The sequence below is a fragment of the Oncorhynchus mykiss genome, chromosome 22, assembly GCF_013265735.2.
Source record: "Oncorhynchus mykiss isolate Arlee chromosome 22, USDA_OmykA_1.1, whole genome shotgun sequence".
Lineage (NCBI taxonomy): Eukaryota > Metazoa > Chordata > Actinopteri > Salmoniformes > Salmonidae > Oncorhynchus > Oncorhynchus mykiss.
Genome location: NC_048586.1, coordinates 449,009 through 473,897, shown reverse-complemented (window position 1 = coordinate 473,897; position 24,889 = coordinate 449,009). Strand labels below are relative to the sequence as shown.

Here is a 24,889-nt window from a genome sequence, read left to right as displayed (position 1 = left end):
TGTTGCACATGTAGCGCAACATGTTACGTGGCGTTATCACATCATGTACCTACCTACATTATATAGGTATGCACGTTAGCTTTGACATTCGTTTTGCACATCATAGTAGACTTTGGGCCGATACCGAAGTCGGCATTTTGAGCTAATACCGTCCAATTCCAATATGTTCACCGATATATTGTGCATCCCTAATGCACACCCCACAAGTCATGCCACTAGGGGTCTCTTCACAGTCCCCAAGTCCAGAACACGACCATGGGAGGCGTACAGTACTACATCGAGCCATGACTACATGGTACTCTATTCCACATCAGGTAACTGATGCAAGCAGTAGAATCAGATTTAAAAACAGATAAAAATACACCTTATGGAACAGCAGGAAGTGAAGTAACAAACATATGCATACACACGATAACATACGTGCAATACAGTACACATGGGTTTTACATTGTAGATATGTGGTAGTAGAGTAAGGGCCTGATATAATACAATAAACAGTATGCAGTAAAAACTTCTTAGGGCTGCAATCATGTTGACGGGATCGATATGACAACAGCCAGTGAAAGTGGAAAACAACAGAAATCTCATAATTAAAATTCCTCAAACATACATGTATTTTATACCGTTTTAAAGGTAATCCTGTTGTTAATCCCACCACAGTGTCCGATTTCAAAGAGGCTTTACAGCGAAAGCACCACAAATGATTATGTTAGGTCACCAGCAACTCAGAAAAACCCAGCCATTTTTCCAGCCAAAGAGAGGAGTCACAAAAAGCACAAATAGAGATAAAATGAATCACTAACCTAATGATCTTCATCAGATGACACTCATAGGACTTCATGTTACACAATACATGCATGTTTTGTTCGATAAAGTGCATATTTATTTTAAAAAAATCTCAGTATATATTGGTGCGTTACGTTCACTAGTTCCAAACACATCCGGTGATATTGCAGAGAGCCACATCATTTTACAGAAATACTCATTATAAATGTCGATGAAAATACAATTCTTAGACATGGAAATATAGATATACCTCTTCTTAATGCAACCGCTGTGTCAGATTTTTAAAAAACTTTACGGAAAAAGCAAACCATGCAATAATCTGAGACGGCGCTCAGAATTTTTTTTTAATTATCCGCCATGTTGGAGTCAACAGAAATCAGAAATAACATTAGAAATATTCACTTACCTTTGATAATCTTCATCAGAATGCACTCCCAGGAATCGCAGTTCCACAATAAATGCTTGATTTGTTCGATAATGTCCATTATTTATGTCCAAGTAGCTACTTTTGTTAGCGCGTTTAGTACACAAATCTAAAACGCTCATGAAGGTCCAGCTGAACGTCAGATGAGTCCAAGTCCAAGAAACTTGTCAAACTAAGTATAGAATCAATCTTTAGGATGTTGTTATCATAAATCTTAAATAACGTTCCAACCGGAGAATTCCATTGTCTGTCGGGAAGCCATGGAACGCAGGTCGCTATCATGTGAAATGCGCGTGACCAGGACCTGGCTCTCTTCCAGACCACTGACTCAAAGAGCTCCCATCCGGCTCCACAACACAGTAGAAGCCTGATTCAAGTTTCTAAAGACGGTTGACATCTAGTGGAAGCCCAAGGAAGTGCAACCTAATCCATATCCCACTGTGTATCCAATAGGGGCTGGGTTGAAAATCGACCACTCAGATTTCCCACTTCCTGTTTGGATTTCTTCTCAGGTTTCTGCCTGCCATATGAGTTCTGTTATACTCACAGACATCATTCAAACAGTTTTAGAAACGTCAGAGTGTTTTCTATCTAACACTAATAATACTATGCATATATTAGCAACTGTCACTGAGGAGCAGGCTGTTTATTCTGGGCACCTTTCATCCAAGCTACTCAATACTGCCCCCAGCCATAAGAAGTTTTAACAGGCCTTTCGCAATATTTAAAATAAAAATTTTATTCTAGTAAGTTTAAGTAATTCAGAAATCGTATTTAAAAAAAAAAATATGTTCATTGCTAATGCATCTGTGAAGTTGGACGCACCTCTGATGTCAACAGGGGTAGCAAAAAAAATGTATGCTTCATTAGTCTGTTTCGACAGTCTTAATGACATATTTCTGTGTGAAAATAAGTGTGCAGCACTGACTGAGGGTCTTCATTGGGAAATGGTGAACAAATTATTGAAAAACCTGACCTGTATTCACTTTATAATGCCTATTGTTTAAGATGCAATGATAATCTGTGTTTAAGCCCTTTCCTGTGTCCAGCAAGTGACGCAACATTCTAAGGATAGTGTTTATATATATATGCTTGCTTGTTTCGATTTTAGGCTGGGTTTATGTAGAAGCACTTTGTGACATCTGCTGATGTAAAAAGGGCTTTATAAATACATTTGATTTGATTTGCAGGAAAACAGGTTGGAATGCAAATGGACCCTGCTGAAAAGAGAAGACTAATATGTATGCAACCAAAATATTTGATCAACTTCCAAATATTATTTTATAAAGTAAAATAACAGCGAGATAGGCTTTTGGCACGAACGCATCGGCCATCACCGGCAAGTGAGCTGCGCATCACTGGGTGAGCATTTTTAGGACTATAATTTCCTCCTCAAAATATAGCCTACAATATGTGCGTCTCCACACACCTAGGTCTAGGCTATTGATGGATTCAAGAGAAGGTTGTTTTTATTTATCTCAGATTCTCAGTGTCAAAGTAGCCTGTCATTTCAATAAAAAATATTCTGACAGTCTAGTCATGCAAAATGATTAGAATTGCAATGAAATGCGTTTATAAAAGGCTAAATGTTCCTAGGCCACTAAAATCTTCCTCACCATGTGTGCAACTTCTTAGTGCCTCTACTCTACTTCTCTATGCAAATGTGATATGCATGCAATGCTTTATTATAATTTATTATTTGATTTTTATGTATGCGTTCTGATACCTCAGAGCTAGCTAGGTCACCACACTCACAATTTTTGTTCCGGCATCTCCCGATTTACAAATTAAGCAATGTATGACGTAATCGCATTGGATGATAAATAACAGCTATCTACTATAGCGCGAGTCGCCTTGGTTGGTTGCCGTCTCTCCCGCAGCACAGTCCCTGCTAGAGCAGCAACCTCTCTCTCTCTCCCTTTATCAGCTCTGGTTAATAAAGTAGCTTAAAATGTACTTTTCTGCTGCTTCCCTCATTCGGATCGGACCGGGTCTGATACAACCAGGTCTATACAGAAGGGGTCTAGTTATCCTCGGGCCTTTTCAGAACAAGTCTCTATATTAATTTGTTTATGCATTTTGGGTGGGAAAGCCCCAGGTCCACTTTGAAACGGGTGTAACCTTTTGGATCCATGAAGACCTCTATAAAGTAGCTTAAATGAATGAGGAGATAGGGGCCATGGAGAAGGAGCACAACGACTTGCAGCTGCACATTCCTCAAACTGGGGTACAGGAGGACCCTCCTCACCAGGGCTGAGGAGAAGATGCCATGTAACTTCATCAGTGTGAGCCTCCTGCAAAGGTGTGACTTCAAGAACAGCCGGAAGAGCATAACCAGGTAGCTCACAGGGTTTCAGGCACTGCACAGGAAGATTACCAACTTTTTCCCCTCCTTGAAAAAAGTCCAGCTGCCCTCCATCAGTAAACTGCCATTCAAATCTGTTGACCAAATATTCCTTAAGTAGTCAAAAGATCAGCTCAATACTAAAATGCCGACCGACGAGCGGATGTGTCAGAGCTAGGCGCTCTATGCCTTCCTTAGCCCCTCTCCGGAGCACCTGAAGGTCACTTCCTGAAGACGATGGCTGCCTGGAGACTTGTTATCCTACCAAGAGGAGACTGAGGATGACAGTGACCTGCCTGACTATGAGGATGAGACAGATAGGAAGAGCGGGGCATGACCCTTCTTCATTCTCATAGGGGAGATCTTTGAGCACAGAGGCATGTTCAAGAGGGTTGGAGGAACACTCATTGGAGAGAGCCCAACAGAAGCTACTCAACATTCCAGATGAACTACAGTAAAGCAGAAAGCCAGATATGGCAGCATCAAGGTCTTCAACACACTTCAGGAGACCAGTGCCAACAAGCATCTACCTTCCATCCTCCTGCAAAGGTTCCTCAAAGAGCTATGTCCAGAGCTCAATGTGGAGATGGTCCAGATCTGTCACCCCAGGAAAGCACCCCCTTGTTGTGTGTGATTATTGACAGTCGTTTTGGGTTTGCTTTGACCATTGATAAACAAAAAGCTAGCTTCAAAAAGAGTGCTAGGCTGGATCAATGTGCATCATCTAGAAATAAAAAAAAAACACCTTGCTCTCACCTTGAGGACCTTTGACGAGATACAGCAGTAAAAAAAATGTAAAGCCCATTTCACATATATTTTTACCACATCTCACCTTGGGTACTGAGGCAGCCACAGGGCCGATGTAGGCCAGGATGAGGGGGAGCAGCATGGAGAACAGGCTGGAAGAGCTCAGCAGCTCAGGGATGTCCTCTGCTTCAGACAGGAGCACAGGTTTTAATAACAAAGACATATAGGGATGGTTTTCTTTTTGTTTTAAACATTATTTATACAGGGAATCCCAGTTGAGAGCAGTCTCTTTTTCAATGGGGCCCTGTTACAAAAATCAACAGTTGAAACAGATACAATGACATATAACAGATCAGAATTATTATACTTTACAAGTGCAGTCCACAATGAATATGTCCTGTATTAAAGTCTTAAAGTTACCTAATTAGACCAGGTCTAATATATCCAGCTGTTATATATCCTGGAGGTCATTTCAGGAATGAGGAGCACAATAACTAGTCGGTTATCCGCTGAAACAAATGCAACGGTCATGAATAACCAATTCTAGGTTCATTTGAATAATGTAGTGGAATTAAAATTGGCACATGTATTTTTGTACACCGCACAAAGAGCCTATAGTTTGACTGGAGTATCACCTGTCGGGCAGCGAGAGCATGCAGCTCAAACAGCTGGTTGCTGAGTGGAGTGATAAATCCAGAAAATCACATTGTAGGATTTTTTATGAATTTATTTGCAAAGTATGGTGGAAAATAAGTATTTGGTCAATAACAAAAGTTTCTCAATACTTTGTTATATACCCTTTGTTGGCAATGACGGAGGTCAAACGTTTTCTGTAAGTCTTCACAAGGTTTTCACACACTGTTGCTTGTATTTTGGCCCATTCCTCCATGCAGATCTCCTCTAGAGCAGTGATGTTTTGGGGCTGTTGCTGGGCAACACGGACTTTCAACTCTCTCCAAAGATTTTCTATGGGGTTGAGATACGGAGACTGGCTAGGCCACTCCAGGACCTTGAAATGCTTCTTACGAAGCCACTCCTTCGTTGCCCGGGCGGTGTGTTTGGGATCATTGTCATGCTGAAAGACTTGCCCTTGCTGATGGAAGGAGGTTTTCACTCAAAATCTCACAATACATGGCCCCATTCTTTCCTTTACACGGATCAGTCGTCCTGGTCCCTTTGCAGAAAAACAGCCCCAAAGCATGCTGTTTCCACCCCCATGCTTCACAGTAGGTTTGGTGTTCTTTGGATGCAACTCAGCATTTTTTACAAAAAAAAAAATATTTTGGTTTCATCTGACCACATGACATTCTCCCAATCTTCTTCTGGATCAACCAAATGCTCTCTAGCAAACTTCAGACGGGTCTACAGAAGGCATGCGGGCATGTGTAACGTTATCGCTCTGAAAATATACTTTTTTTTTTGCTACAATTATCGGTTTTATGCTACAATATGTGTGTACATTGTGTTGGAACGCTCGCCAGGCTAGGTGGGCATTTTCGTACAGAGACCCATATGCTACAATGTGTGTGTACAATTTGCCATTAGGCTATAGTTTGATGTCCCTCCTGTCATACGTCACTTATTATGAAAATAACATTGACAGATTTTGCCTTCACAGAGAGCTCTCAGTTCTTACCATCGACAGTGAACGCCCTGTGAAGGAGATCCTTGGCAGCTCTGACCACTGCACTGACCACAGCGAGAGCCCTGCTGCAGTTCTTGTCCTCCTCATTGGCTTTGTTCAGCAGCTGGGACTGCAGATCTCCGTCATACTCACTCCTACGGGAAAAGACACACACCCGCATGTGTTAGCACTACCAATGGTTGTTAGCATTGGGAATGGTATTTGTATTTTTACTAGGGATCCCCATTAGCCAAGGAAGCAGCTACTCTTCCAGGGGTACAAACACATTAAGACACGTATATTACGCATTCATCAAAATATAAAAACGTACATATAAAAGTGTTACACCACCACAAATGCACAAAACAAAATGTATGATACCACTATATAACAATATTATATTATATATTATATTGTGTGGCTTAGTTGGCTTGAGCATGGCACTTGCAACGCCAGGGTGATGGGTTTTATTCCCACAGGGAACCAGTACAAGTGAAAATGTAACCACCCACTACTGTAAGTCGCTCTGGTGGATAAGAGTGTCTGCTAAATGACGTACACGTAGAGTGTGTGAGTTTGCGTGTCTGTACCTGTGTGTGTGTGCCTCTTCACCAGTGCCCGTGGTTCCATAAGGTGCATTTTACCTGTTTTTCCAATCTGATTCTACTTCTTGTATCAGTTACTTGTTGTGGAACAGAGTACCATGTAGTCATGGCTCTATGTAGTACTGTGTGCCTCCCATAATCTGTTCTGGACTTGGGGGTTGTGAAGAGACCTCATGGCATGTTTTGTGGGGTATGCATGGGTGTCCAAGTTGTGTGCTAGTTGTTTAAACAGACAGCTCGATACATTCAGCTTGTCAATACCTCTTACAAAAACAAGTAGTGATGAAGTCAATCTCTTCATTTTGAGGCATGAGAGATTGAAATGCATATTATTATTTATTTTATTTAACCTTTAACTAGGCATGTCAGTTAAGAACAAATTCTTATTTACAATGGCGGCCTAGAAACAGTGGGTTAAATGCCTTTGTTCAGGGGCAGAAAAACATAGTTTTACCTTGTAAGCTCGGGGTTTCGATCTAGCAACCTTTCGGTTACTGGCCCAACGCTCTAACCACTAAGCTACCTGGCAGAATTAATTTTAGCTCTCCATGTACATTCAAGGGCCAGCCAAGCTTAGGTCCCTCTTTGTGGCACCTGACCACATGACTGAACAGTAGTCCAGGTGCGAAAAAACTAGGACCTTTAGGACATGCCTTTTTGATAGTGTTGTCAAGACGGCAGAGCAGCGCTTTATTATGGACAGACTTCTCCCCATCTTAGCTACTGTTGTATCAACATGTTTTGACCATGACAGTTTACAATCCAGGGTTACTCCAAGTAGTTTAGTCACCTCAACTTGCTCAATTTCCACAATATTTATTACAAGACTTAGTTGAAGTTAGGGGAATGATTTGTCCCAAATACAATGCTTGTAGTTATATAATTATTTAGGACTAACTTATTCCTTGCTACCCTTTCCGAAACTAACTGCAGCTCTTTGTTAAGTGTTGCAGTCATTTCAGTTGCTGTAGTAGCTAAAGTGTAGTGTTGAGTCATCAGCATACATAGACACACTGGCTTTACTCAAAGCCATAACGGAAGGAAAGGCGGTCAAAGTAAGTGATGGCTTTGAGGATGACCAGTGGAATATACCTGCTGGAGCATGTGCTACGGGTGGGTGTAGCTATGGTGAGCTGAGCTAAGGTAGGGCTTTACCTAGCAAAGACTTATAGCTGACTTGGAGCCAGTGGGTTTGGCGACGAATACGAAGTGACGAGAGCATACAGGTCGAGGTGGTACGTAGTATATGTGGCTTTCGTGATAAAACGGATGGAACCGTGATAGACTACATCTAGTTTGCTGAGTAGAGTGCTGGAGGCTATTTTGTAAATGACATTGCCGAAGTCAAGGACCAGTAGGATCGTCAGTTTTACGAGGGTATGTTTGGCAACATGAGTGAAGGAGGCTTTGTTGCGAAAAAGGAATGCCGAATCTAGATTTAATTTTGGATTGGAGATGCTTAATGTGAGTCTGGAAGGAGAGTTTACAGTCTAACAAGACACCTAGGTATTTGTAGTTGTCCACATATTCTAAGTCAGAACCGTCCAGAGTAGTGATGCTAGTCGGGCGGGAGGATGCGGGCAGCGATTGGTTGAAGAGGTTGCACTTAGTTTTACTAGCATTTAAAAGCAGTTGGAGGCCACGGAAGGAATGTTGTATGGCATTGAAGCTCGTTTGGAGGTTTGTTAACACAGTGTCCAAAGAAGGGCCAGATGTATACAGAATGGTGTTGTCTGCATAGAGGTGGATCAGAGAATCACCAGCAGCAAGAGCGACGACATTGATATATACAGATTAAAGAGTCGGCCCAAGAATTGAGCCCTGTGGCTCCCCCATAAAGACTGCCAGAGGTCTGGACAACAGGCCCTCCAATTGGACACAGGGAACTCTGAGAAGTAGTTGGTGAACCAGACGAGGCAGTCATTTGAGAAGCCAAGGCTATCGAGTCTGCCGATAAGAATGTGGTGATTGACAGAGTCGAAGGCCTTGGCCAGGTCTATGAAGACTGCTGCACAGTGCTATCTTTTATCGATGGCGGTTGTGATATCGTTTAGGACCTTGAGCGTGGCTGAGTTGTACCCATGACCAGCTCGGAAACCAGATTGCATAGTGGAGAAGTTACGGTGGGATTCGAAATGGTCGGTGATCTGTTTGTGAACTTGGTTTTCGAAGACCTCAGAAAGGCAGGGCAGGACGGATATAGGTCTATAACAGTTTGGGTCTAGAGTCTCTCCCCTTTTGAAGAGGGGGATGACCGCAGCAGCTTTCCAATCTCTTGGGGATCTCAGACAATACGAAAGAGAGGTTGAATAGGCTAGTAATAGAGGTTGCAACAATTTCGGTGGATAATTTTAGAAGAGGGTCCAGATTGTCTAGCCCAGCTGATTTGTAGGGATCCAGATTTTGCAGCTCTTTCATACATCAGCTGTCTGGATTTGGGTGAAGGAGTAAGTAAGTTGCTGCTGAGGGTGCTGAGATGTTGGCCGGGTTAGGGGTAGCCAGGTGGAAAGCATGGCCAGCCGTAGAAAAATGCTTATTGAAATTATCGATCGTATATTTATCGGTGGTGACAGTGTTTCCTAACCTCAGTGCAGTGGGCAGCTGGGAGGAGATGCTCTTATTCTCCATGGAGTTTAATTCCAAAAAGTTTTGGGACACTGTAGTGCTACAGGATGCAAATTTATGTTTGAAAAAGCTAGCTTTAGCTTTCCTAACTGACTGAGTATATTGGTTGGACTTCCCTGAAAAGTTGCATATCGCGGGGGCTATTTGATGCAGAACGCCACAGGATGTTTTTGTGCTGGTCAAGGGCAGTCAAGTCTGGGGTGACCCAAGGGCATTATCTGTTCTTAGTTCTATATTTTTTGAATGTGGCATGCTTATTTAAGATGGCGAGGAAAGCACTTTTAAAGAGCAACCAGGCATCCTCTGCTGAAGGGATGATGTCAATATCCTTCCAGGATACCCGGGCCAGGTCGATTAGAAAGGCCTGCTCGTTGAAGTGTTTTAGTGAGCGTTTGACAGTGATGAGGGGTGGTCGTTTGATTACGCACACAGGCAATGAGGTAGTGAGATCCTGGTTGAAGACAGCAGAGGGTTATTTAGAGGGCAAGTTGGTCAGGATGATATCTAAGAGGGTGCCCATGGTTACGGATTTAGGGTTGTACCTGGTAGGTTCCTTGATCATTTGTGTGAGATTGAGGGCATCTAGTTTAGATTGTAGGGCGGCCGGGGTTTTAAGCATGTCCCAGTTTAGGTCACCTAACAGTACAAACTCTGAAGATAGATGGGGGGCAAAAAATTCACATAGTGTCCAGGACACAGCTGTGTGCTGAAGGGGGTCTATAACAAGCAGCACCTGTGAGAGACTTATTTCTGGAAAGGTGGGTTTTTAAAAGTAGAAGCTCGAATTGTTTGGGCACAAACTTGGATAGTATGACAGAACTCTGCAGGCTAACTCCACCCCTTTAGGCAATTGTTATAGTTAGAGATGGAAATTTCAGGATTTTTAGTGGCCTTCCTAAGCCAGGTGGGCAGAGTGTGCTAAAGAAGTGAATAAAACAAACTTAGGGAGGAAGCTTCTAATGTTAATATGCATGAAACCAAGGCTTTAACAGTTACAGAAGTCAACAAATGAGAGCGCCTGGGGAATGGGAGTGGTGCTGGGGGCTGCAGGGGTTAACCTCTACATCCCCAGACGAACAGAGGAGAAGTAGGATAAGGGTGTGGCTAAAGGCTATAAGAACTGGTCATCTAGCACATTCGGAACAGAGTAAAAGGAGCAGATTTCTGGGCACGATAGCATAGATTCAAGGCATAATGTACAGACAAAGGTATGGTAGGATGTGAGTACAGTGGAAGTAAACCTAGGCATTGAGTGAGGAGAGGTTTTGTCTCTAGAGGCACCATTTAAGCCAGGTGAGGCTACCGCATGTGTGGGGGGGGGGTGGAACATGGCATATTGAGCATGGCTGGAGGCTCTACAGTGAAGTAAGACAATAATCACTAACCAAAACAGCAATAGACGAGGCATATTGACATTAGGGAGAGGCATGTATAGCCGAGTGATCATAGGGTCCAGTGAGTAGCTACGAGCTGGAGACACGGCGAATCAGACAGCTTGCGGGCTGGGGCTAGCAGATGGGCATCCGGGGGATGTCGCAATGGAAGAGCCCGTTGAAACCCCTTTGGACGGTTACGTCGGCAGACCAGTCGTGATGGATCGGCCAAATGGCAAAAGAGGTATTGTAGCCCAAGAAATGGCTGATTGACTTCTTCAGCTGCCCGGGAGATGGGTCTAGCTCGAGGCTAACTGGTGCTTGCTTCGGGACAGAGATGTTAGCCAGGAGCAGTCACTCGGATAGCAGCTAGTTAGCTGCGATGAGCCGGTGTAGAGGTTCAGAGCTTGCCGTTGGAATCCAGAGATGTGGTAGAGAAAAAGCAGTCCGATATGCTCTGGGTTGATATCGCACTGTGCTAATGTCCAAGTTAACGGTAATGACTGCGAGCAGTGGCTGACTGACTACTAGCTAGTTAGCTACTGATGGGGGTTCTGGTTCTAAAGTATAAAAAAATTGCAGATTCGTACCACATTGAGTGGGGCGGGTTGCAGGAGAGTATGTTCAGTCCATAGATGGAAATTGAGATTAAACATATATACAAAGAAAAATATGTATACATTGACAAAACAGACGTCCGACTGCTACGCCATCTTGGAAAAAGATGTCCGACTATGATCGATAATGTCAAATGCCACACTGAAGTCTAGCAAAACAGCCCCCCCAATCTTTTTAGCATCAATTTCTCTCAGCCAATCAGTCATTTGTGTAAGTGCTGTGCTTGTTGAATGTCCTTCCCTATAAGCATGCTGAAATTCTGTTGTCAATTTGTTTACTGTGAAATAGCATTGTATCTGGCCAAACACTATTTTTTCCAAAAGTTTACTAAGGGTTGGTAACAGGCTGATTGTTGGATATTTGAGCCAGTAAAGGGGGCTTTACTATTCTTGGGTAGCGGAATTACTTGTACCCTCAGGCCTGGAGGGAAGCAAACCTTCTAGTAGACTTACACTGAAGATATGGCAAATAGGAGTGGCAGTATCGTCCGCTATTATCCTCAGTAATTTTCCATCCAGGTTGTCAGACTCTGGTGGCTTGTCATTGTTGATTGACAACAGACATGATTTCACTTCTTCCACACTCACTTTACACAGATCAAAATTACAATGCTTGGCTTTAATACTTTTATCAATAACCCTTGGATGTGTATTGTCAGCGTTTGTTGCTGGCATGTCATTGTTTGGTAATCTTGTAAATTAAAAAATCCTTTAAGTAGTTGGCAATATCAGTGGGTGTTGTGATGAATGAGCCACCTGATTCAATGAATGATAGAGCCGAGTTTGCCTTTTTGACCATAATTGAATTTAAGGTGCCCCCAAGTGTTTTACTATCATTCTTTATGTCATTTATCTTTGTTTCTTCTTTTTATTCAGTTTATTAACATGATTTCACAATTTGAAGTATGTTTTCCAAATCGGTTGTGCAGCCAGACTTATCATCCCTCTCAACCATAACATTTTTCAATTCATTTTCTTAATGGGTGCATGCTTATTAGTAACTGGGATAAGCAACTTCATAAATGTGTCAAGTGCAGCGTCTGGTTGCTCCTCATTACACAACAGACCAGCAAATATTCTTTACATCAACAAGATAGGAATCACTAGAAAATGTATTGTATGACCTCTTATACACTATATTAGGCCCAGCCTTTGGAACTTTAGTTTTCCTAGTTATGGTACTATATTATGATCACTACATCCGATGGATTTGGATACTCCTTTAAAACAAAATTACTGCAGCATTAGTAAAGATGTGATCAATACATGTTGATGATTTCATTCCTGTGCTGTTTGTAACTACCCTGGTAGGTTGACTGATAACCTGAACCAAGTTGCAGGCACTAAGTACAGCTTAAAACACCCAGAAAATATACCTCTGTTGAAATCACATACATTATCAAGTATTTCACACGTTATCCAGATACTGACTGCACTTGGTGGTCTATAGCAGCTTCCCACAATAATGGGCTTTAGGTGAGGCAGATGAACCTGCAGCCATATTACTTCAACAGTATTTAACATCATATTCTCTAATCTTTATAGGAATGTGGTTCTAAATATAAAATGGCAACACCACCTTCGGCATTTCTGTCTTTTCTGTCGATGTTAAAACCATGACATGAATATCAACTTGAGTCTTTTTGTCTGTCTGTCTGTGCACATGTCTGTGTGCGTACCTGTAGTACAGCATCTGTGGTATTTGTCCTCTAGTCTGGTTTGTCCCGTTGCTGCTCAGGCTACAGGTTCGGAAGGTAAAGGCCAAGCCATCGGAACACTGAACCGTGGTCATCCCTCCATCCCCATTGGCCGTTCGGCTGCCATAGTTACGCAGGCGGACAGCATATTTCACACCCTCCTGTAGAATGTAAACAGGATTGTGCAACATATATTGTTTTCATATCATAAGTTGCATAGAGTCTGTGGTATAAAAAATACTAAAGAAGGATGATGCATGCATACATATATGGTTAGATTGATGAATAGATATGTCTGCAGAGCAGGCTGGGAATTGCCAGGTACCTCATGATGCGATATTATCATGATACAGACATATCTGATATGTAATTGCACTTCAGATGATTCTGTATGCCTTGAGATTCGATACTGCGATTTGAAGATCTAAACATATTGCTCACTATATTTCTGCTTCATAGAGACAAGAGCATGAGAAAACAAGTTTGGATCAGGGAAATAAAAGAGATGAAAACATGTTGGCTAACAATTTAAAAAGATGTAGATCAAGCTATAGGATGTAAAATACCGGAGTTTTGGGGCAGGTAAAGCCGACAAGCACTAGCTAACATTAAAAAAAAAATTAAAAAAGAAAAAAAAAAAGAGATTTGAATTTATTTACAAATCGATACTTGGGAGTCAAATATCAATTTGAAATATTCCCCCAAAAATTACATTTTGTAACGATCGATTTTCCCCCCACATCACTACTGAATAGGGCACATAATTCTAGTCCTGTGTACCTTCAGTGGCACGGCCTTGTCGAGGCGTATCTCGGCAATGTCGCTGGGAGAGTCATCAGTGCTGTAGGTTCCCTTGACCAGCTCCAGAGACGTCCACCTGTGGGTGTGGACCGAATCCCCAGGGTGCTCCGTCTGGGCCTGGAGGGGGAGAAGGGTAGAGGGGAAAGAGAGAAAGTAGAGAAGTGGTGAGAAACAAAAAGTTAAGAATTCCTAGGGAAGCTTAAATACCTCCAGCAATTTTTTTTACTTTGACTGTTGAAAAGCGATAGTAGCGAACTGTAGCGAACTGTGACTATAGGAGCTAGTTCAGAGGGACCTAAAATCTTCCAACACGTTGTATCAAACAAAAAAACATAGAAAATAAAAATAAAACAACTGAATGACAACGACATATCTTCTGTAGTCAGACCATTCTACTGTGTCTCCTGGAATAGCGTCACTTCCTATGGTACGCGGAACGAGGACGAGCTCGGAAAGTTTGTTGTTTAAAAGTATTTTGGAAAGTTATTGGTGGCTACCTAGCTTCTTATGTTGAATCCCACAAAGCATCAGTTGCTGGGACTGCTAACAGTTGAAGTTGGAAGTTCACATACTCCTTAGCCAAATACATTTAAACTCAGTTTTTCACAATTCATGACATTTAAACCTAGTAAAAATTGCCTGTCATAGGTCAGTTAGGATCACCACTTTATTTTAAGAATGTGAAATGTCAGAATAATAGTCGAAAGAATGATTTATTTCAGCTTTTATTTCTTTCATCACATTCCCAGTGGGTCAGAAGTTTACATACACTCAAATAGAATTTAGCAGCATTGCCTTTAAATTGTTTAACTTTGGTCAAACATTTCAGGTAGCCTTCGAAAGCTTCCCACAATAAGTTGGGTGAATTTTGGCCCATTCCTCCAGACAGAGCTGGTGTAACAGACAGGTTTGTAGGCCTCCTTGCTCGCACATACTTTTTCAGTTTGGACCACAAATGTTCTATAGGATTGAGGTCAGGGCTTTGTGATGACCACTCCAATACCTTGACTTTGTTGTCCTTAAGACTTTTTTCCACAACTTTGAAAGTATGCTTGGGGTCATTGTCCATTTGAAAGACCCATTTACGACCAAGCTTTAACTGATGTCTTGAGAAGTTGCTTCAATATATTCACATAATTTTACTTCCACATGATGCCATCTATTTTGTGAAGTGCCCCAGTCACTCTTGCTTATGGGGGAGGTGTTGCTGTGTATATGTATATATATATATATATATATATATATATATATATATATATATATATATATATATATATATATATATATATATATATATATATATATATTCAGAGCCATATCTCTATAATGCTTAGAGAAGATCTTATGTCAACTGTTATTGAAATGTTGTGGTGGCAGGTTCACTTGGAACATCAAAAGCTTTTTATTTTGGGCTGTTGCTATAGGCCACCAAGTGCTAACCGTCAGTATCGAAATAATGTGTGTGAAATGCCTGATAGTGTTTGTGATGTAAACAGAGAGGTCTACTTTCTTGGGGACCTGAATATTGGCTGGCTTTCATCAAGCTGTCCGCTCAAGAGGAAGCTTCTCACTGTAACCAGTGCCTGTAATCTGGTTCAGGTTATTAATCAACCAACCAGAGTATTTACAAACAATACAGGAACAAGATCATCCACATATATTGATCACATTTTTACTAATACTGACTATAGAACTTTGTTCAAAAGCTGTATCTGTACCCATTGGATGTGGAGTGATCACGATATAGTGGCTATATCCAGGAAAGCCAAGGATCCAACAGCTGGGCCTTCAATAGTGTATAAGTGATCTTACAAAATATTTTGCTGTGACTGATGTTAATCATATGTGTTTGTCTGATGTGATTAATGAGGAGCATCCAGACGCTGCACTTGAAATTGCTTCTTCCAATTATTGATAAACATGCACCTGTTAAGAAACTGACTGTTAGAACTGTTAAGGCTCCATGGATTGATGAGGAATTGAAGACCTGTAAAGTGGAAAGAGATGGGGCAAAGGGAGTAAGTCTGGCTGCACATCTGACTGGCTTACTACAAATTCTGAAATTATGTGACTAAACTCAACAAAAATAAGAAACTTTACTATGAAACTAAGATCAATGATATATAAAAAAAAACTTGAGTACTTTAAATGAAATTATGGGCAGAAAGACAAATTCAACTTCATCTGTCATCGAATCAGACTGCTTATTCATCACAAAACTATTTGATGTTGCCAATTATTTTAATGATTATTTCATTGGCAAAGTGGGCAAACTCAGGCAGGAAATACCCATGACGAACAGAAACTCTTAAGAAAGAGTTGCAGTTCTGTTTTGGAATGGTGGCCAGTAATAAACTGGTCCTGAACATCTCTAAAACGAAGAGCATTGTATTTGGTACAAATCATTCCTTAAGTTCTTATTTTCCAACAAAGAAATTATTATTATTAATTTAAGGGATTGCCTTGCAGTTCCTCCAGCTGTATCCACTGAAATAGCGATGGGTGCGTGAGGTTCAAGGCACGAGGGCAGGGGGCACGGGATGGGCCGCAGAGCCACACACAGAAGACTGACCTAGCCCATAGGGAAGGGAGGAGGAAGGGGGGTGGACCCACACCCCGCTCCACTGCGTAGCACAGAGCAACACTTTAACCTCTTGAAGCTAGGGGGCATTATTTTTATGTTTGGAAAAATAACATTCCCAAACTAAACAGCCTATTTCTCAGGACCAGATGCTAGAATATGCATATAATTTACAGATTATGATAGAAAACACTAACGTTTCCAAAACTGTCAAAATATTGTCTGAGTATAACAGAACTGATATTTTTTGACTATTCTAGCTGGGTCTGTTTCATTCGACCAGGATCTTACAAATTATGGTTTGCAGACAGAGTAATATAATTAAATTGGGTTATGTAAATGGAGAACATAATTCTCTTATCACAGCTGCACTTTGATAAATAATAACACCATAATCAAGAACCGATAAAAAGGTTGACTGAATAATCTGCTTCCTACTGCTTAGAGAAAGACAATGTTTCTGTAGATAAAGCCAACTTTAAATCTTAGTTTCTTAACCAGCTCACCTACGTTTTTTAAAACATCAAATCCATATAAAATGCCTAAGTATTTATATGCGGGAAAACTTTTGAGTGGAGGACCATCTAATGAGTAAACATGTAGTTCCTCTGATACATTTTTACGAGAGTTTAAAAACATGTATCTCGTTTTGCCCATATTAAGCACAAGTTTTAAATCAGCAAGGGATTGGTATTTGGTATTTTATTAGGATCCCCATTCGATGTTGCAAAAGCAGAAGCTACTCTTCCTGGGATCCACACAAAACATGAAACATAATACAGAATGGCATAATTAAGAACATCAATAGACAAAAAAAGCTCAAGGACAGAACTAGGTATTATTTATTTTAAAGGCACACGTAGCCTACGTATCAATGCATACCCACAAACTATCTAGGTCAAATAGGGGAGAGGCGTTGTGCCGTGAGGTGTTGCTTTATCTGTTTTTTGAAACCAGGTTTGCTGTTAATTTGATCAATATGAGATGGAAGGAAGTTCCATGCAATAAGGGCTCTATATAATACTGTACGTTGTCTTGAATTTGTTCTGGATTTGGGGACTGTGAAAAGACCCCTGGTGGCATGCCTAGTGGGATAAGTGTGTGTGTCAGAGCTGTGTGTAAGTTGACGAGTCAAGTCTAGCCAACCTTTTGATACAGGATGCAGTGATGAGTATGAAAACTGTCCCTTGTAACAAAACAAAGGGCACGAAATAGATTCTTGCATAACTATAAAATCTGACTGTAGTTTTGACACAGCCAGATCAACAGTCGGGGCAATAGCATACATAATAGTATCATGGGCATATAGATGAAGTTTCCCATTTTTTTATAGATTGACCAATGGCTATCAGACTGTATACCTGTCCTGTATAACTGCCCGTACAAACCGCTTGTGAAATGCCACTCTACCCACTGCTATCAGACTGTATAACTGCCCGTACAAACCGCCTGTGTAACGCCACTCTACCCACTGCTATCAGACTGTATACCTGTCCTGTATAACTGCCCGTACAAACCGCCTGTGAAACGCCACTCTACCCACTGCTATCAGACTGTATACCTGTCCTGTATAACTGCCCGTACAAACCGCCTGTGTAACGCCACTCTACCCACTGCTATCAGACTGTATAACTGCCCGTACAAACCGCCTGTGTAACGCCACTCTACCCACTGCTATCAGACTGTATACCTGTCCTGTATAACTGTCCGTACAAACCGCCTGTGAAACGCCACTCTACCCACTGCTATCAGACTGTATACCTGTCCTGTATAACTGCCCGTACAAACCGCCTGTGAAATGCCACTCTACCCACTGCTATCGGACTGTATACCTGTCCTGTATAACTGCCCATACAAACCGCCTGTGAAATGCCACTCTACCCACTGCTATCATTCTGTATACCTGTCCTGTATAACTGCCCATACAAACCGCCTGTGAAACGCCACTCTACCCACTGCTATCAGACTGTATAATAACTCTAGCTCTTAAATGGTTCTCCCAAAAATGTTATTCTTTTAAATCATATTTTAATATTTAATGTAATGTTTACAACTATTCAATATTCTATTTATGTCACATATTATGTCTTATGTATTTTAAATGAGTGTTTTGCAATTATTAGTAACGTAAATTCTGCGTTTCATCTGTGAGCAAGAACAAATAAACTCAATGTCTCCTCTCTCTTACTTTCATATTGGCAAATGTTGATCTGATCACATGAGTAGCCAGGTGTGCTGTTACCACCCTCGGGGTCTGCAAATGTTGATCTGATCACATGAGTAGCCAGATGTACTGTTACCACCCTCGGCGTCTGTAAATGTTGATCTGATCACATGAGTAGCCAGGTGTGCTATTACCACCCTCGGGGTCTGTAAATGTTGATCTGATCACATGAGTAGCCAGATGTACTGTTACCACCCTCGGCGTCTGTAAATGTTGATCTGATCACATGAGTAGCCAGGTGTGCTATTACCACCCTCGGGGTCTGTAAATGTTGATCTGATCACATGAGTAGCCAGGTGTGCTATTACCACCCTCGGGATCTGTAAATGTTGATCTGATCACATGAGTAGCCAGGTGTGCTATTACCACCCTCGGGGTCTGTAAATGTTGATCTGATCACATGAGTAGCCAGGTGTGCTATTACCACCCTCGGGGTCTGTAAATGTTGATCTGATCACATGAGTAGCCAGGTGTGCTGTTACCACCCTCGGGGTCTTAAGGACATCACTGTTATTTACCCACCTTGTACGGTTATGACGGGGAGAAAATCAGAGTTGTAAATTGTTTAACCTGCAGCCAGCTTCGTACCCTATGATTACTCATGGGGTACTATGGTTGTCATATGTCACAATAGAAATATTGCCAGCTAAGATATAGCAGGGGATTGTAGTTGGACAAGGTTATCTGAATGTGCACATGACGGAAGTTAGAGGTCAATCTAAAGAGGTAATCTAGAGAAGAAGAAAAAATGCATTGACTAAAATCACTGACTAAAAGGTTGTGGACTTTGAGTCAACTAATAACAAAAACTAAGACTGATGAAATGACTAAAAGTTATTAGTCAAAAGACAAACTAAATGTAAAATATCTGTCAAAATTAACACAGAATTAAAGGTAGATCTAAAACTCTTACATCATCAGCCAGCACCTCCAACTCGTACTCATGGATGCCTCCACCGCCGTAGACACAAAAGCCCACCAGCACCACGCCAGGCTTGTCCACTGTCAGACAGATGGCATCCGGAGAGCCGTTGCCTGTGTTCCAGCTGCGGCCCTGGCTCGTCTTGGTGAAGCGATTGGGAGTGGACTTCACAGAGTGAAGCGAGTTCAGACCGTCCACCTGGGACAGACGAAGAGACCAGTCATTATGGTGTCTTTTAAATTGTTTTTATGTGGTCATGTACTGGTTGTATATTAAAGTCATTTTAGCAACGAGAAAAAATTGTATTTATCTGGTTGTAATCTGTATTTTTCACTGCGCCTTGATCTTGTCATGAAAATTATATGTCTTTATCTGGTTTTAACAGAGACTAATTGGTTCTAATCTGGTTACATGATGTCTTGTCAACCAGAAAACCAGTTAACAAAAAGTTAATTACATCATTAAGACTATGTGCCAAATGTGTATTATTTATGAGCTTTATAATTCCACCAGGTGGTAGCACTGAGGTGAATAAACATGAGGGACTTTTCATTGTTATTGTACAAGACAATGAATGATACAACCTCATGACCATGACGTCAGCCAGAAACATTACTATGAGGATGTCCTGATCTATGTAGTGTGGTTAGCATTAGTCACCTTGCTATTTATGCAACACCTATTTGGCCAGAAAGCCTGCCTGTTGTTGTTACAAGGATATCCAGGGCCCAAAAGGGAACAAAAGCAGTTTCCATGACAACATAAACAATGGGTTTTGAAAAGCAGCTGGGGCTGTTGTCATGATGACAGGGTGCCAGAGTGATTGAGACTGAGTGTTGAGAATGCAACCTTTGGCCGCTGGGTACAGCGAAACAGACGGAAATGTGGTTGGACAGAGAGAGAGACGTCACTCCCCCAAGGGACTCAGTGTCTTGTAAACAAGAGAAGTCATTCTGACGTTTTTTTTTAGGTTCTCTGTTTTGTTATTATAATTTTCAAACTATATATTGAATGCAGATTAACATTTGATGAACATTTTATTAAATTAATATTAAAATTGCAATGAAACAATAGTGTAAATGGTGGATATCAAAGCTGAATGACAACCCCAACAGAGCACTATATTTGCACTGGAGTCAGGTCTAAACTTGATTTAGACTAAATTGGGGAAGGCCGATTCAATTATGAATCCAGCCAACCCAGCAAAAGGAATAGGACTAGATTTAATTTGTAAAAATGCAAACAATATCAATGTCCTGTATTGTTCTGTTCAATCTCTGAATAGATAGAACCTGGTAATGAGTTAAATCCCAAACACAAACCTTGAGCTCTCTCTTTACACATAAACCACATATTGAATGTGTGTGAGACAGTGTGTGTGCGGAGTGCACATGCGCATGTGTATGTTCTTTACCTCGGAGCCCAGGGCAGAGGCGGTGAGCTCAGAGACGATGCTGGCCAGCAGGCCACAGGTGTTGGAGACCAGGTGGGGGGAGAAGACCTCTACCTCCTTCCTCAGGCTTTTCCTCACCGGTAGCACCACGATCACCAGCATCTTCTCAAGAACCTCCCGGAAACTGGCCATCCCCATCAGGTTCTCCTCCCTCTGAAAGGCGAGAGGAGAAAAGGAGAGAAAGAAAGCTAAAGAAAAGGTCAGCAATAGTCTGATTGTATTTAAATGACAATTACATCTATTTCAATGATAACACATTTTAATAGGAGTGTGTTACAACAGTAAAACAGGTCAAGATAGGTTGCCAACCCCTGCGCTAGATATGGGATATTCACAAAAAGTCTCAGAGCAGGAGTGCTGACCTAAGTTGAGCTTTTTAGATAATAATGAAGATTACATAGACCTGGGAAACTGAACCTGTACCAACACTCCAACTGGGAGATGCTTTTTGAATACAGGTCCTCATTGGTCACACATTGTGTTGAAATTTTGCATTCACTCACATGGCTGAGTTTCTCCATGTGCTCCACCAGCAGGGGGAAGCGGTGTGCGAGCGCCGAGTCATTCTCCGTGCTGACCTGTTTGACCAGCGAGCGCAGCATCACTTCGCCGTCGTACGCAATGGGCAAGATGGATGACAACTTGACTGATGTGTTGCACAGCGCAGACATCACCGCTGCCAACAGTCGGCTGCTCGATGTGCGGAAGTTGGCCTCGGCGATGTCCTGGTGAAAGGGAGAGGGGAAAACAGGGTGTGTGAGGTGGCAGATAACATGAGCCAGATAACATGTGCCAGATAACATGTGCCAGATAACATGAGCCAGATAACATGTGCCAGATAACATGAGCCCGATAACATGAGCCAGAATACATGAGCCAGAATACATTCTAACCTAAATGATCACTAGCTGTGTCTTTCTTTTAGTTCATTTTGGTACACAAAAGCTTAGAGGAGCCATTGTGATAGCAACCAAGACACTGGCCGTGTCTGAAATCTGACTTGCCTACTACTTACTTAAAGGGCATACTCTGTACTAGTAGTACTACATACTAGTGTGAATGTACTGTTTACAGGGTTCGTACAGACAGTGGAAAGACACATTCACGGACTTTCAAGTACATCAATTTGCAATTGTTTCTAGTCGACATCAGATGACAGTATATTTCCACAACCGCAAAAAAATAAATCAAACATTATTCATCACTAACTTACAAGTTCTACTCAATAATACAGTTTCACTACTTATTTACTACATACATGAGTGGTAAGTCAGTACTGATGATGTTGTAATTTGAGTAGTGATGAGCAGAGTTTTGGGACATACCTACTGGTGAACACACATTTCCTATTTGCATTACTACACAATTCCATCTTAATTACTGTTTTTTGGGGGAAATCTACTACTTAATAGCTAGGAAAACACGTCTTGCTTCCGACTGGCAGCTTTAGTGTCAGAGGTTGAGAGAAGGGCGGGTGGCCCGTGAATGAGGCGATTGGCAAAAAAGCTCTGGAGGTTGTTACAAAGAAAAAGCCACAATGTAGAACTGGTGCCCAGTGCAAGACGCAGCGCTGTGTCTTCCCTCCTTCATGTGACTCCCCAGGGCCGATTCACCCATGCTCGCAATGTCAGTCTGACGTTTTTTTGCTCTGTAGCTGGTTGGGTCCAGTGATGTAGTGGTAAAACAAGTGGGTAAACTACACTGAACAAAAATATAAACGCAACATGTAAAGTGTTGGTCCCATGTTTAATGAGCTGAAATAAAAGATCACTGAAAAGTTTCATACTCACAAAAGGCAACGTTGAATCTACATTTGCCCGGCATTTTAGTTCTCGATGTGACGTTTGGCGGTACCTAATCAGTCAATTCTGTACCTACCGGCTGAGTGGCAGTGTGGGTGGAATGAGCAAGCTCGCCTGGCAACCATAGCGCAAAACACGAGGGGGAAAAAACTAGGTAGTCTTGCAAGGAAATTCATGTGCAAGACCAATACTTTTTTCTAATATTTTTCATAAGCATATTTTATCATTATCTGTTCTCATCCCATTATAATTCTTGTACTTTTCAAGTACCAATTTTAGAAAATGACAGTTTTCCACAGTATTCCAGTACTTGAATTTCAGAGTGACAAATTAAAATACTTTCTGCGAACCATGTGTTTAGTAAAACCGAACGCAGTAAGCAACAAATAACATTATACTAGGCTCATCCTACTCATCCTCATCCTATCCTATTCTCATCCGAGAATGCGTCATTAATGCGCAATTGCGTTGAATCCCCATTTTGGTACAGTGCGTACCTCAGCTGTTGAAAACTACAATTGTGTCTCGATAAACAACTCTTCCTCAGTAGGGTGCATCGAATTCTACGGATGAAAAGCCAAAATGAGTATGATGTCCACGCATTTAAAGCATACAAAAGAAACTACAAAATGTTATTTTATTGCATACACAAAATCCCTACTATTTAGAACGCAAGTACGGTATTCAGAGGACCACAGTATATGCCATTTAGCAGACGCTTTTATCCAAAGTGTCTGACCTTCATGCATGTATTAATCTCTCGTGGACAGACAGGTACCATAATGTCTGTCAACAGACTGTGGGACACGACAACTACGGAACTTTGTTCCGGTGTGCCGTTTGTTCATCACTGATCATTTGGACAGATCACGTTTTCACAGGTGTTCGAATTTCATAAGGGGAGGGGACATTTGGCCCATAGACTTTCTTGTAACTTGCAATGAGAGGAGGATGGAGCTTCCACTCCTCGTTTTAGTATCGTTTCTCACGTCTGTCCTCAGAAGCTCCTTCCGCTCCTCGTTTTGGTATCGTTTCTTACGTCTGCCCCCAGAAGCTCCTTCCTCTCCTCGTTTTAGTATAGTTTCTCACGTCTGTCCCCAGAAGCTCCTTCTGCTCCTCGTTTTGGTATCGTTTCTTACGTCTGCCCCCAGAAGCTCCTTCCGCTCCTCGTTTTAGTATCGTTTCTCACGTCTGCCCCCAGAAGCTCCTTCCGCTCCTCGTTTTAGTATCGTTTCTCACGTCTGCCCCCAGAAGCTCCTTCCGCTCCTCGTTTTAGTATTGTTTCTCACGTCTGCCCCCAGAAGCTCCTTCCGCTCCTCGTTTTAGTATCGTTTCTCACGTCTGCCCCCAGAAGCTCCTTCCGCTCCTCGTTTTAGTATTGTTTCTCACGTCTGCCCCCAGAAGCTCCTTCCGCTCCTTGTTTTAGTATCGTTTCTCACGTCTGTCCCCAGAAGCTCCTTCTGCTCCTCGTTTTGGTATCGTTTCTTACGTCTGCCCCCAGAAGCTCCTTCCGCTCCTCGTTTTAGTAGCGTTTCTCACATCTGTCCCCAGAAGCTCCTTTCACTCTACTGTTCAGAAATGGAACTGCCTCCCAGGTCACATTGTTGGCGAGATCACCTATTCGGCTCTTCACGCCTTCAAAATGTAGAGCTCATGGACATCTCCTAGCATCACCACTTACCTTGTAGACTGAGTCTGAGGTGCAGTGAACCATTGTTTGAGCCAATTGGATGTACTGATGTCTGATATTTAAAATTGCATCCAATAAAAATATGTTTTATTTATTTTTTTATTAAACATAAAACACTTAATTGAGCATCTGACGCAATTCTGCAATATTTTTGTTCTGGGTTTCTTAGATTTTTGAGCCTTGAGATGTAATCGATTTGGATTGATAATAAAGTATGACATATTACATGCAGGGGGGACTTTAGTCCTGTGTGGCTCAGTTGATACAGCATGGCACTTGCAACGCCAATGTTCGTGGGTTTGACATCAAAACTTAAATTTAGATTTTTCACTTCAAGTTAAAAAAAAAAGCTTGAATTATTCTAAATTAAATTTGGTTGGAGGAAATGATTCATATTTACTGTGTAATTTGTCTCAACTGTGGTAAGTTGCAGGTGCCTACAGGTTAAAAACAGCCATGAAACAAAAAAAACTCAACATTATGCTCCGTTGTACTACATTGTAAAGTGGCCCATATATTTGACCACATCTGTAAGTCTATGCAGTCTGTGTGGGAACTGAACAAACAACCTTAA

The 24,889-nt window shown here is 41.7% G+C and overlaps 1 protein-coding gene across 8 annotated transcripts in view; it reads right to left on the bottom strand.

The window, feature by feature from the left end:
- Positions 1–24,889, bottom strand: part of mycbp2 (MYC binding protein 2) — a 294,316-nt gene that overhangs the window by 93,531 nt on the left and 175,896 nt on the right. For 7 of the 8 annotated variants that reach the window (XM_021578600.2, XM_021578604.2, XM_021578603.2 and 4 more), the window contains exons 31-37: positions 21,327–21,548; positions 20,785–20,976; positions 19,362–19,568; positions 13,623–13,760; positions 12,825–13,003; positions 5,938–6,080; positions 4,387–4,487 (exon numbers count right to left, since the gene is read on the bottom strand). In XM_021578600.2, the coding sequence (XP_021434275.2) occupies positions 4,387–4,487; positions 5,938–6,080; positions 12,825–13,003; positions 13,623–13,760; positions 19,362–19,568; positions 20,785–20,976; positions 21,327–21,548 (1,182 nt within the window). The remainder of the gene's footprint in view (positions 1–4,386; positions 4,488–5,937; positions 6,081–12,824; positions 13,004–13,622; positions 13,761–19,361; positions 19,569–20,784; positions 20,977–21,326; positions 21,549–24,889) is intronic. The other variant, XM_021578599.2, reaches the window with a different exon arrangement.